General features: G+C 37.0%; 1 protein-coding gene across 1 annotated transcript in view; it reads right to left on the reverse strand.

Moving 5' to 3' along the window:
- The window catches only part of LYST (lysosomal trafficking regulator), a 162987-nt gene that overhangs the window by 107444 nt on the left and 41560 nt on the right, over nucleotides 1-13983 (reverse strand). Inside the window, exons 5-10 of the mRNA XM_069484565.1 lie at nucleotides 11840-13919; nucleotides 9159-10185; nucleotides 7844-8005; nucleotides 4112-4268; nucleotides 2383-2609; nucleotides 1813-1879 (exon numbers count right to left, since the gene is read on the reverse strand). Of these exons, the coding sequence (XP_069340666.1) occupies nucleotides 1813-1879; nucleotides 2383-2609; nucleotides 4112-4268; nucleotides 7844-8005; nucleotides 9159-10185; nucleotides 11840-13919 (3720 nt within the window). The remainder of the gene's footprint in view (nucleotides 1-1812; nucleotides 1880-2382; nucleotides 2610-4111; nucleotides 4269-7843; nucleotides 8006-9158; nucleotides 10186-11839; nucleotides 13920-13983) is intronic.

Genomic DNA, 13983 nt, shown 5'->3' on the forward strand with positions numbered 1-13983 from the left:
AGTCGCAGTCTAGAATTCCTTTGAATTACAAAGAGTCTCAGAGCAGTGGGGAGCCAATCTATTCACCTAAGGTCTAGAGAACAAGTGAGAGTGTGGCCGACAACACAAGGATTAATGATAGATCTATCTGTGAATATCCACCTTGTTCCTGTTTCTCAGTAGAAAGTACAGATAGCTCAACTTTCATTTTTAGGCCGAAAACATGATAACTCTTCTCTAAAGAAATGGAATGGATTGTCAGGCAAAAGCTCAGACGTATAATGGGATGTTAGCATCAGAGCTGCTGAGCATAACTGTACAGGCTGCAAACTGGTCAAGTTGTCTAATCAAAGGGAAAAATCCAGACTGAAATAAAGCCTGAATGCTGTTCATCAAGCCATGCATCTGGTGTTGGGCTGTGTTGCCTGGGTAAAGAAAGGAATACCTTTTTCTTAGTACAAAGATACTATTTGCTAGCCAAGCTCCACACGTGGAGGATGTATTTTTCTAATGTATGCAAAGTGCCACATAGGGTAATAGTGGCCCTAATGGTCCCCAAAGTAACGCTCTCTTCATTAGGGTATTTGGGGAGCCCCCTCATCATCCACTGGCACATCCACACAGTACAATCTCAATTAATACACACAGAAGGAATGAAGAAAATATAAAATCATTATTTGGTAAATATCACAGTATTAATTGTTTCAGTCAAGAATCATCAATGGATGGATGTTAAAATCAGTGAGTTAAAGTATGACAAGAAAAAGGATATTTACATAGTCTCAAGTTATCTCCCCACGAGATACTTATTAATTATAAAGGGAAAATAGTAACTTTAAAATGGAGAAACCTGGCAGACACCATCTTAACCATGTGATCAAAGTTAACATCACCAGTAATAAGATCTAGATACCATAAATCCTTTGATATGATGCACTCAGAAGGACCCAATATCACTTTTGAATATTACTACCAAAAATGTACTAATATAGCCTGAATTCAATCACAGAGAAACATCAGAAAAACCCAAATCAGTGCATCATGTATGTTAGCCTTAATTCTCTAACTAGAATTTAGGTTAGTTGTGGTTAGAAAGCATATTATATATTTATTATGAATTTATCAAATGTCTGAGGAAGTACTAAGTAGAGAGTAGACAATCAACATCAGATATGGCACCAACACAGTGTTTGCACTGGGTTACAGTCCCTGAAATGCCACTTCTATGTATATGGCCCTGAACAACTCAATCCCTTGGAATCTAGATTTTCGTCTCTATAAAGATGCTTACACCATGTCTATTTCATTGGGTGGATCTAAGAAACAAATGAGATGATTACATACAAAAATACTTTTGAAATCACAGGGCACCATGCCAATGGAAACCATTATAATCAACTCTTCACATAAAATAATTGCAAAACTTTTATTTTATTTTTTATTTTGACTTATTTTTTATTTTGATTTATTTTTTATTTTTTGGAGACAGAGTCTTGCTCTGTTGCCCGGGCTAGAGGGTCATGGCGTCAGCCTAACCCACAGCAACCTCAAACTCCTGTGCTCAAGCAATCCTTCTGCCTCAGCCTCCCGAGTAGCTGGGACTACAGGCATGCGCCACCATGCCCGGCTAATTTCTTTTTATATATTTTTAGTTGTCCAGCTAATTTCTTTCTATTTTTTTAGTAGAGATGGGGTCTTGCTCTTGCTCAGACTGGTGTCGAACTCCTGAGCTCAAATGATCCGCCCGCCTCGGCCTCCCAAGTGCTAGGATTACAGGTGTGAGCCACCGTGCCCAGCCAAAACTATTGTTTAAAACTAACAGTTTCGACTCACCTTGAAATTCAGAATCAGTCTGTGATAAAATACTCAAGAACCCTCCTAAAAGATTTTTCACAGTTCCCTGAAGATTAAAAAACAAAACATAAGAAATTAAATTTCTTACCCTCACAGAAGCATGAAGGAATTGTAATGTCATAATAAATTTTCTGATGGGGGGGTCTACTGTATAAATATTTATGTATTTTAAAGTAACTGGAAAGAATACTATGTGTAGGATTACACATAATTTCATTTTCTTTTTATACTGTTTCTGATTTTCCAAAACAATAGGCACATAATAAAATTACATGCAATTTTAAAAATAATACCCATTCTCAGAAACATATGAGAATTCATTACTGGCTAGCCAATGACAACATTAATTTTTTTATGCTACTTTAGAGAACTATAGAATTAAAAGATTTTGGAATACCATTTGTAGGTAAAAACACACTTAAAGTACTATAAAAGATTAGTAGTCAATCATCTCAATTTTCAGACAAGTTAGGTTATACATAAGGAGATGTGTTTTTAGGGTATGAGTCTGATAAATGTGGATCACATTTAACTAAATACATTTTTTACCTGTTGCATGAGCAGAAAAATATTCTTTTCTTTCTGCCTAATAATTTTCAAAAAACTCTCAAATACATGGGCAAGCACATCAAGTTTGGCTTTACTAGCAGAAAGCAAATTTAATTCCAGAATACAAATCTCAGGATATATTATTTCTCCTTGAGTGAGGTTTTCAGGTAAGACATTTGGACTGCTTGATGCACTAAAACCTTCTGTTTCAGACTTTACATCTACCCCTGGAAAGGGAAAAAGAAAAAATTATTTTTATTCCCTAAACACTGAATATTTCATACTTTATTCATCATCTTAGAAGATCTAGTGGCAAAGTGCTATCTACAAGATGCTCACAAAACCTTTTCCTACAACATGACGTCTGATTACAATATGTAGCCTGAATAATCAAGCATTATGGATATTTTGAAGATTAATAAGTAGCCTTAGAAGTAATTTTGGTCTTCAACAGAACTACAAATATTAGCAACAGTAATTTTTATAGACATGGGATACAGATTTAACACATCCCTCCTGAAGTGACTGGGGAAAAAAACTGTCCCAAACTTTCTGACCCCCAAATACCTAAATCACAGTGTCATTCAATGTGCCTGGCCATACTGCCTGAAAACAGTAAGCTTGGCTATTGGTTGGATGAATTCTCAACTTTGTCTTCTTCGTAAGTGAGAAACAGACCCTGTTTTACTGAATATTGCATTTTGGAAAACTTGACTAATATGATCTTTTAAGACTGCTATACTCTTAAAAGAAGTTCATACAGTTAAGAAATTTATAAATTTCTTGAGATCCACTTAGCAAACACAGAACATAAAAAAGAAACCCACAATTATAAAATTAAATCTGTACTATGATAAAATTGTACTATAAGAAAACCACCATTATTAGGCCAATAGCTTTTCAAAAAGCAACAGCCATGGGTCCATCAATCCCTTTAAGTAAGATATCAGTGATTATTCCCATTTACTGGATGGGAAAGAGAAAATCAACTGTAAGGAAGATAAACTACCGTAAACTCAGTAAAGACTTAACAGTACTGGGACATTTGTAAGACCAGCATATAATAAGATGGAGCCTTCCCAGAAATATCTTGGCTCTAATCAACCCATCTTTTCCATTCTACCCAAGTTTTAAACCTGGAGACAAAGAAAGGATCACATGCAATGCAGTTCCATCCTAAGGTCAAGATGGGCTGTGGTAAACTAAGAAGAAATCTATGCTGCAGCATCCTTGGATGTCACAGAAAGATGTTCTGCATTCCCCATATTACTTAGTCTTTATAACAAACTGCCTGAAATGCTCTTCCCGCCAGTGTTCCTCTGGCTAGCTTGTTTTTATTCAGGCCTCAATGTAAATACTGCCTCTTCAGAAAAGACTTTGCTCACCGCCCGATCACTATTACTATTATGTCACTTGGTTTTATTTTCTGCAGACTGTTTATTTCTGGTATTTATTGTTTATCTTTCACACTAGAATACATATGAAAGTGGGGAATTTTTCTTTTACCCCATGTTCTTAGGCATTCAGAAAATGTTCATGGTAACAAAATATATCTCATAATTGCATATACAAGTGCTGGAATTTGTTGTGAAGATCAAACAAGATAATGTAACACACTTTTTTAATTGTAAGGCAATACAAAATCCTAAAGTAGTATTATTATGAACCACTTTGCTATTTAACAATGTGACTTGCAGATGCAGTCATAAGAGCTTCAGTGATATTTTACCATCATCCCAGGTTTCGCCACCCTCAGGATTGCTTTCACTATCTGCTTCATAACCTTCTTCTTCAACTAAAAGTTTAAAACTACAACACTGAGAATCCTCAGCTTCTTCTGAAAAATCACCAGGCTGGGATGACAGTTCTTCCTCAGATTGATGACTCTGTAAGATCAATGTAATTCAAAGGTAAAAGTTGTAACATTTATTCATTTTCAGTAATAGAATATTTATTACTCAAAAGTCATAGTAAGGACAGCTTTAATATCGAAGAAAAAACCATAGTAATCAATATGAATCATTATAAATTATGAAATTCACTCAGCAAAATTTCCCAGAAACTCAGACAACTTACTTCAAAAAAGAAAGTTTCTGACAGAGAAAGCTATAGGTCATTTCAGTTTTATTGAAAAATAAATCTATTTAAGAAATTTCATTCCAGTTATATAATAGGAAATGACTAAAAACCACAATGAAGTGAAATTATACTTCACACAACTTAATGCTAATAAACACAAGGACACCTGAAAAAGTTTGTGGAAAATGGAATTAAAAGATAAAAATAAAAATTATAAACTTTACTTCTTAATATATGTTTCATCAAGTTCAAGACACTTTTATAAGTGATGATACCAGCCAGTTAGTCCATCCCTAAAGAACTGGAGAGTCTAGGAATTTAACCATGTCAATACAATCTTTTTTTACATTATTAACTGGAAAAAAAAAATGGGTGCCCTTTACATATTTTTTAAGAATAGGAAACAAAAAGAAGTCTGAAGGAGCCAAATCAGGACTGTAAGGAGAGTACCTAATGATTTCCCATCAAAATTCTTGCAAAATTGTCCTTGTTTGATGACAGGAATGAGCAGGAGTGTTGTCATGGTGGAGGGGGATTCTGTGGTGAAGTTTTCCCAAGCGTTTTTCTGCTAAAGGTTTGGCTAACTTTTTCAAAAACTTTCACAATAAGCAGACGTTATTGTCCTTTGGCCCTTCAGAAAGTCAACAAACAAAATGACTTGAGCATCCAAAAAAACTGTTGCCATGACCTTTCCCCTTGTTAGCCATTGCTTTGATCGTGCTTTGTCTTTGGGATTGTATGTGAAGACATGTTTCCTTCTCTGTGACAATTCTTCATAGAAATGCTTCAGGATCTTGATGCCACTTCTTGAAAATTTCCATTGTAAGCTCTGCTCTCGTCTGCAGCTGATCTGGGTACAATGGTTTCGACATTCATCGAGGAGAAAGTTTGCTCAACTTTAATTTTTAAGTCAGAATTGTGTAAGCTGAACCAACTGAGATGTCTACACTGTTGGCTGCTGTTAATTATTGGTCCTTTTCAATTAGGGCACAAAGAAGACAAAGCTTTTCCTCACAAATAGATGTGGATAGTCTGACACGGCAGTCTTCATCTTCAACATCGTCTTGTCTTTTCTTAAAACGAGTTATCCATTTGTAAACTGCTGATTTGTCTGGGGCATTATCCCCACAAACTTTTTGTAAAGCATCAATGATTTCACCATTCTTCCATGCAAGCTTCACCATAAACTTGATGTTTCTTTTTGCTTCAATTCTAGCAGGATTCATGTTACTCTGATAGGGTCTCTTTTCAAACTGCTGTCTTAAGCTTCTTAGCGCCTCAAACTAGATCATTTTCAGACACATTATAACAAGTTAGTATGAGTTTATTTTGGTGCAAAAAATTTTGAAATCCATGCATAGTTTTTTCACAATACACATTTTCCATGAACTTTTTGAAGATCCCTCATATATATTATTTTTATAGATTTGTTAATAGAAAAAGATTTTTTCCTAGAGATTTTATAAATAAAATGTTTCATAAATTAGATAACTAGAGGAGACATGATGGTTTTTCAAAGGGATTAATTTAAAGATTTCAGAATGCAATTGTCTATATACAAGCATCTCAGAAATCAAGAGTACTAGCATTAACTTTCTATGTAACACCTTGTAGCAAGAAATTTTCCTTTTCTTATAAAAATGCTACTAATACTTTCATTCTAGAAAATATTTTTACTTTAAAGAACCTCAAAGTCCTGATCCCTGCAACATCAATAAAAGGCAGAATAAAACAAGTATGTGAACATTTTAGAGCTAACCAGTTGATTCAGCAATATAACGAGAAGGTGTTAATAGCTATTCCAGTAACTTTTTTTTTTTTTTTTTGAGACAGAGTCTCACTTTGTTGCCCAGGCTAGAGTGAGTGCCATGGTGTCAGCCTAGCTCACAGCAACCTCAAACTCCTGAGCTCAAGGGATCCTCCTGTCTCAGCCTCCCAAGTAGTTGGGACTACAGGCATGCACCACCATGCCCGGCTAATTTTTTCTATATATATTTTTTAGCTGTCCATATAATTTCTTTCTATTTTTAGTAGAGATGGGGTCTCGCTCTTGCTCAGGCTGGTCTCGAACTCCTGAGCTCAAACGATTCGCCCACCTCGGCCTCCCAGAGTGCTAGGATTACAGGCGTGAGCCACTGCGCCCGGCCCGATAACTTTTTTTTGTTGTTGTTGAGACAAAGTCTCACTCTGTTGCCCAGGCTAGAGTGCCATGACGTCAGCCTAGCTCACAGCAACCTCAAACTCCTGGGCTCAAGCAATCCTCCTTCCTCAGCCTCCCAAGTAGCTGGGACTACAGGCATGTGCCACCATGCCCAGCTAATATTTTCTATATATATTTTCAGTTGTCCATATAATTTCTTTCTATTTTTAGGAGAGACAGGGTCTCGCTCTTGCTCAGGCTGGTCTCGAACTCCTGAGCTCAAACGATCCGCCCGCCTCAGCCTCCCAGAGTGCTAGGATTACAGGCGTGAGCCACCATGCCCGGCCATTCCAGTAAGTTTTTAAGTGATGACAAACAGTAACATAAAATATTATGGCAAGAGATTATAAACATCATATATATGGCTAATCCAAGGAGTTAAAAGAGAAGTTATATAAAAATAAAGGATAGGTGATAATTAAAGGTAAAAGAAACACGCAATGAGAGGGAAATGAACTAAATATGCGTCACAAGGTTTTAGGAAAAAAAATTAAAATAGTTCTTTTAGGATAAAAATGTTAACACAAACAACTGAAACACTGTGATTGCTATTTTCTACATGATTACTAGACATTTTTATGTTGAGTGATTTAAAATTACAGTGAGGCCGGCACGGTGGCTCACGCCTGTAATCCTAGCACTCTGGGAGGCCAAGGTGGGTGGATTGCTTGAGCCCAGGAGTTTGAGGTTGCTGTGAGCTAGGCTGATGCCATGGCACTCACTCTAGCCCAGGCAACAAAGCGAGACTCAGTCTCAAAAAAATTAATTAATTAATTAATTAAATTAAAGTGAGTAGAAAGTTCTGGAAATATTAGCTGTACCAACAACAGAGGACCAGATAGGATAGTTAAATCAGCACCATCCCTGAATTATCATTTAATAAACTATCAGATATACATAAGACTTATCAAATCAAATAATACATTTCTACCTTAACCGGGAGTAATTCTCAGTAAATTTCCAGATTATGTAAAGAAAAGCCTATCATAGTGCCCTCCTGTTTTTTATGAGATAGGGTAGTGATGAAATAGTGTCCATCCCAGATGATGAAAATACGACCCATCAAACTCACCTGATCAAATCCTGGTCCATATGTTCTAGCCATATTCATCAGTGTCTCATCCCACACACTTCTGCCTCTGCTAGTCATACCCAGATAACACAACTGTATGTTATTCATACCTTCTCAGTCACACCATCATTACATTCAAAATCTGCTGAATGACTTCCCAGGGCAACTCGAAGCAGGGCATCAAATAAAGGCTTTGCCAGTTCTGTTTCAATCACCTTTGACTGGGAAAGGTGGTCCCTCATTTCAAACAATATATTTTCCACAGACAAGTTCTAAGGTAAAATAAAAGAGAGTAAGAATATTAACAACATGTTTTTAAAAAACTAAACAGTAAGAAGACAAATGACAAATTACTATTTACTTAACAAGTAGAAAGCTAGTCTATTTATAATTGATATAAAAGTAAAATGACCGTATAAATACCTATCTCTTATATAAACATCCTACCATTAAAATTAATAACATTTCTATTTATCAAGCACTTTACTGGTTTTGTTTGGTTTTGATTACAGCATGGTGAGGAATGGCAAGAAATGAGGCTAAGCAAAGAAATAAAAGCAACACTGTGAAGGGTTTTGAATGCTATGGTAAAGAGTGTAGACTTTGTGAGCAACTCAGAAGCATCGAGAGCTTTTAGCTATGAGGCAATACAGAGGTTGGAACTGGAGTAGGAAAAGCCTGTTTGGTGGCAGAATAGTTAGGGGTGAGTTAGTAAGCACAAGAAGAAAGAGGTCTGTCACATTCCAAGGTCCCTAGATTCTTTTTGGGTTAAGAGGTCCTCTCAGGAGAAAATTTGTAAGGGTGTGAGGGAAGCCGAAGAAGTCGGGGGGAAATCTGGACAAAGATGTGGGTTCAGGAGAAGTCTGGTCCCAGCCTAGTTTCCCGGGAAGCTCTGGAGCCTGAACTGTACCCCGGAGACTGTCCTCGCCCCCAGAGTCACATCCATTAGCCATTAGCTATGAGCACCCTTCCCAGACAACTCCCAGGCAACCTCCTGTCAGCCAAGGGCAATCCTTGGAAGAGAGGTGCTGATGAGCAGATGGCAATGGGCGCGTCAGTTTGGTAAAGCGGATCTGGGCAGGGCACCCAACAGCATCATACCAAAGTTGAGAACTTTGAACTTTGAAATACAGTATCCATTATTATTCATCTGACACTTAATGCATACACTGTTTCACAAGGGGTTTTGCATCCCAAACTAAATCCTAAGTTACTTTAGGGCGAGAACTGGGTCACGTGCTCCTTTGTATCCTCCACAGTACCTGGTACTGTGTTAAGCATATAGGAGCATCTCAAAATGTAAAATATTTGGAAAAACAAAACTAGAATAGTATTAACTTAGAACTTTAAATATATATATGTGCGTGTGTGCATATACATATATTTATATATTACACAAGAGCTGGACTAAGGACAAGCGTTTACCTGATTAGGTAACTCCAATTCCACCTTCTGTTGACTAGTTCTGATGCTATGAAGACAAATGGCCAGCAGGGCTTCTAAAAGTCGTATGCTCTGAAGTGAGGTCTCACTTTCTTCACTTGTAATCTTTGCTTCCTCGGGAGCAGCTTCAGCAGCAGAAATTTGTTCCACATTTATGGAAGAAATATCCTGCGACTCCAATGTACCTAAACTGTCAGCACTCTTTTTTACACTGCCCATTTCTGATGGTGTGGGGTCACTTTTTACAGTCAAAGGTAATAAATCTTCCTTCACAGTTACCTCAGGTTGAGGAGTTCTGTTTAAATCTTGGTTTTCATTGACATTTGTATCTGCCTCCTTTTTTCCTTGCTCCCCTTCAGGACTTCTGAAGAGGCTCTGTATTATCATAAATATTAATTTATGGCATACTCGGAAACCACCAAGCCTGTAAAACTGTTTCTGGAAGACTGAACTCAACATGTAGATCCGACGACACATAGACCAGATGTCCGCTGCTTGGCGCACATGTTCAGGAGAAGGCAAGACAAGGTTCTCAAGAGACAAACACGGCAGCATATGACTTAAAGACTCGCTGGCTGTGCTGTCATAGCCAGAAGTATCTTCTGAATCATTGGCCAACTCCCTGTCAGACTCCGCTTCTTTACTTACGCATAAAAATGCCACACAGAGGAAGAGGTTTATTGTGTTGATGTGCACATCCTGGTTAACAGTCTTCCGTCTCTTAGGATAAGCTTCTTTGAGGTTGGCATAAAACTTGCTGAGGCTCTGAGAAGAATCCGAACAAGCTTGCTGGTTATGAAAAGCAGGGCCTACATTTACAGAGGACAACTCCTTCTGTTCAGTGTCTAGCCCGTCAATACCTGGAACCGAAGCATCTTTCTGTTGTTCCCCTAGGCTGATTATCAGGGTTTCAAATGCTTTTAGGGAATGATTTCGAATACCATTTAAGTAATTTAATTCGATTATTTGATTTACTCCATTACAACTTAAAAACAAATCTCTTATTACCCTGTGGGGGAAAAAACATATAAAAGATTTTACATATAGAAACATTTATAAATAGTTACATATAGTATGTAACATGCCAATGCTGCATGTGGTATATACTAAATACTACCTAATTTGATTCTTCAGCTATCTGGCTAAAGTCCTTAGGTATGACCAGGACCTCAAGTTACTTTCTAATTATCCTTACACCCTTCTGCAAACAATGCACATATGGCTCCTGCAGTATTTAAAAAGGAAAGGTTATATGTGTCCCAAATTAAATCAAGTAATTCAGGTAAGAATATTTTTCTCCAAATGGCAAATTTTATATAAATTCTAAAATACCACAATTACCACCACACTTGAGGTAGACACCATGAGGGCAAGCAGGCATTGGCTTGTTCATTTGTCTGTCTGATGGTTCATTTAAGACTTTTTGTTTGCTTTAAATCTGCACCTCATAAAGAGAAAAAAACCAAACTACAGAGCCGAAAATCTGAAGACTATTCAGTATCACATGAGTTTCCCTGTAGTGCCTCTTCTAATCTGGCTAGTTGATCTGAGTCGATGACATGAACATTAAAGAAAGGTTTCAGCCCTGTCTTAGGTGAGACTCACATGTCTCGACCATGAGAATCCCAGCAATAACTTTAACATAAATCAGCTTAGTGATTCTCAGCCCTTACTTTACAAAGACCCAGTCTGTCCACAAGTAAGCCAAGGAGTTACAAAACTTTCAAATCAAAGTCAGTTCTACTTAAACAGTGCTAGAACGTCAGAAATTTAAAAAAATAATTGTAAGGCAATGACAACATCAGTATTAGTTTTAAAGTCGTTGTATTAAGATGGACAAAAAAAGCCACAAATGAAGATAATAATGATTGGTTATTTTTTTTATAAGTTTTTAAAATTATATATGCATGAATTTGAAAAGTCAGTCTACCTAGCATAAGCAACTTTATTTATAACATTATTTTTTAAATGTACCAGTCTTGACAATCACAAAATCTGGAAAACTTACTGGTGGAATGAAAAGTAATTTTAGTTTTCTTCTTTTTGCTTATCTGTATTTTCTAATTTTTCTACATATATTACTTAGATAATAAATGTAAATATGCCATTTAAAAAATAATCCCATTAGTGCCATTGTCTCAATAAATAATTATCATTTATGTATATGCATATTTTAACAGTTATAAATAAGTGAACACTATTTTAATTTTGTATATTTTACCCATAAAATAGTATAAGCTTTTTCTCATGTTCCAACATGACCTTTGTAAACATTTTAATGACTAACTATATTCTATCAAGTAAATATAAAATTAATTTAAACTTGCCCTGCTTTTAGATATCTGTGTTGCATCCATTTTTTTCTCACCCTTTCACCAAGACAGTAAAATCAATGGCTCTATCCTCCTCTCTATAACCACCCCAGTAAAAACACACACATACATACACACCCAAATAAATGGTTAAAACAAATCTCACATGGGATGGCAACTTTTTTTGCTGACAAACTCAAATTAAATCCTAGAAAAGAATAAATATAATTATACTACAGATGAAGCCCCGGAAATATCAGAGTTAGAAGTTCAAATGCATATACTTTATCACTCATTCAAAAGTATAAAATGAGAAAAAAAATCTACACAGACATACACACACATACAAACCTGGATTTAAGCAGAATAGGTAGAGTTTTTAAATAAATCTGAAGCACTTCCTGAGGCAAACATTGCTTATGATGGCTACATGCATGAGTTCGAGCTGAAGTAGTGCTCAGGTGTTGACAATGACGTGCTAATTCAACTCCTCTTTGGAGCACAGGATTAAATATGTAATTATACAGTTTCCACTGAACAATTACATTGCCTTTCTGAATTAAATTGCAAATATGATTTGCAATCTGTATACTCTGTAATCTGTCTTCTTCAAAAACAAAGTTCTGATAAGCCTTTAAGGCATCCCATTTCCACAACAAGTCTTCAAATCCACTGCTAGGCAGGATCCCCTGAAATCTATTAGAAGGACTAGATAAACTGGACGAGGATCCAGCATCACATGATTCTCCCTGCAGCGTCTCTTCCAATTTGGCTAGCTGGTCAGAGTCAACGGTACAAATATTGCAAGCTGCTTGTTTAATTTTTTCTGATATCTCTGCTCCTCCTAACTGATCCAAAATGAGTTTGTTAAGGATATTCAATATGTGCTGCTGAAAAATTTTCAGTGCTGGCAACTTAAACGCATGGAGCAAAGGAAGGATCACAGATTTGGGATCCATACAACAGCATATTCCAATGTTATGGACACCTGAAAGAATTTGGACACAAGTGCTGCTCGAGGAAGCCTGCTGTAGCAAGCGCAAGCACTGATGCGCACACACCGCGATACAACAGCAGCGCTCAGGGTAATACACATCCCCATCCGCAGTCTCTTCAAATGGGTTTTTGGAAACCTGGTTTTTAAAAGCTGAAACCAGAAGACCTGAGAGATCTCGGTGATGATGCATAAAGTGAGAATATTCACAGCGTCTGTGCCTTTTTCTCGTACACATTGAATGATGAAGTTGCTCGGATTTCACTTTTTTGACGGTGCTCATTATTTTCATCACACTATTTATGAGGGATTTCAAATGTTCTGAGGCCTCAGGGGGAACTCCATCTCTTAAAACCAGCCATTCCATTTGAAGGACCGCTGTTTCAAATAAATTAAATCCACAATGCTGAATGAATTCTTGAACCAAATCCATGGCTTGACTGAAGTAGAAGGGATTTGAAGCTGCACTTTGAAGACAACAGATGAGGATCTGTAGAACTCCTTCCAGAAGCTCAGGTAAAAGAAGGGCTCTATGACGATACTTTGAAAACACAAAATCTTCCTGAATCTCCTGTAATGTTTTCTTTTGCCTCGGTGCAAAAGGGTCAGGCTGCTTTTCTAGACAAGTTCTAATTTTTAAAGCTGCCCTAAGCAATTCAGTTAAATTTTTTCTAAGACTCTCTGGCATCATCTCTGCAGTACTAACATCTACTGACATAAGATGCAACACTGTTCGAAAGAGCATTCGTTGAATCAAAGCCACTGGTTCTTCAGTCCAACCTGTAGAAACCACTGGACTCTCCAAGCTGTCGCTTAGATTGCAGCAGTCTCCAAAGCTTGCCAGGAACTCAGTCAGTGTGGGCACTACACTAGCTGCTAGAGCAGAAGTATGATTTAAGCTAATGTCAAATTTACAAACTTTTTCTAATAGAGATAACAAAACATGACATAAGTCAAATGGAGAATTGTTCATGTTACTGATAACAGACAAGGCAGCTGGCTCACTTAAAATGTCAGTGTTTGACTCCTGTCTTGGAATAATCTCTCTGGAATGTTCCAAAGCCATGGTATCAGGAGGAGTCTGTTCTTTGGTTGCTAAGTGGTCAAGTTTAACTGCAAGGTGGTCTTCTTTAGGAGACTGTGTTACAAAGTGCTGCAGCAGATGGGGCCTTCTATGCTTATTCGTTGCTATGCTTTTTTCATCTGAATTGGCTTCTGAATCTGAAGTGGAGAGCTGTGTTTTTCTTGCATCTCTTACAGAATAGCGATGGGTAATTTTACGCTGTCGTCTGCTTTTTCGAAAAGTGCTCACTTTTGCAGACACCTGACCAGACGGGGCACTCCCTTCTAAATGTAATTTTTCCTGAGTGGATCTTTGTGAAGTTGTGTTCTTTTCTTTGGTCAGGATTATATCAGTTGAGAACGGCAGATTAAAATCTAATGGAAGAAAGAAGACTTAGAATACATCAATATGTTTTAAAACTCAATTTATATAGGTGAC

The sequence above is a fragment of the Eulemur rufifrons genome, chromosome 11, assembly GCF_041146395.1.
Source record: "Eulemur rufifrons isolate Redbay chromosome 11, OSU_ERuf_1, whole genome shotgun sequence".
Classification (NCBI taxonomy): domain Eukaryota; kingdom Metazoa; phylum Chordata; class Mammalia; order Primates; family Lemuridae; genus Eulemur; species Eulemur rufifrons.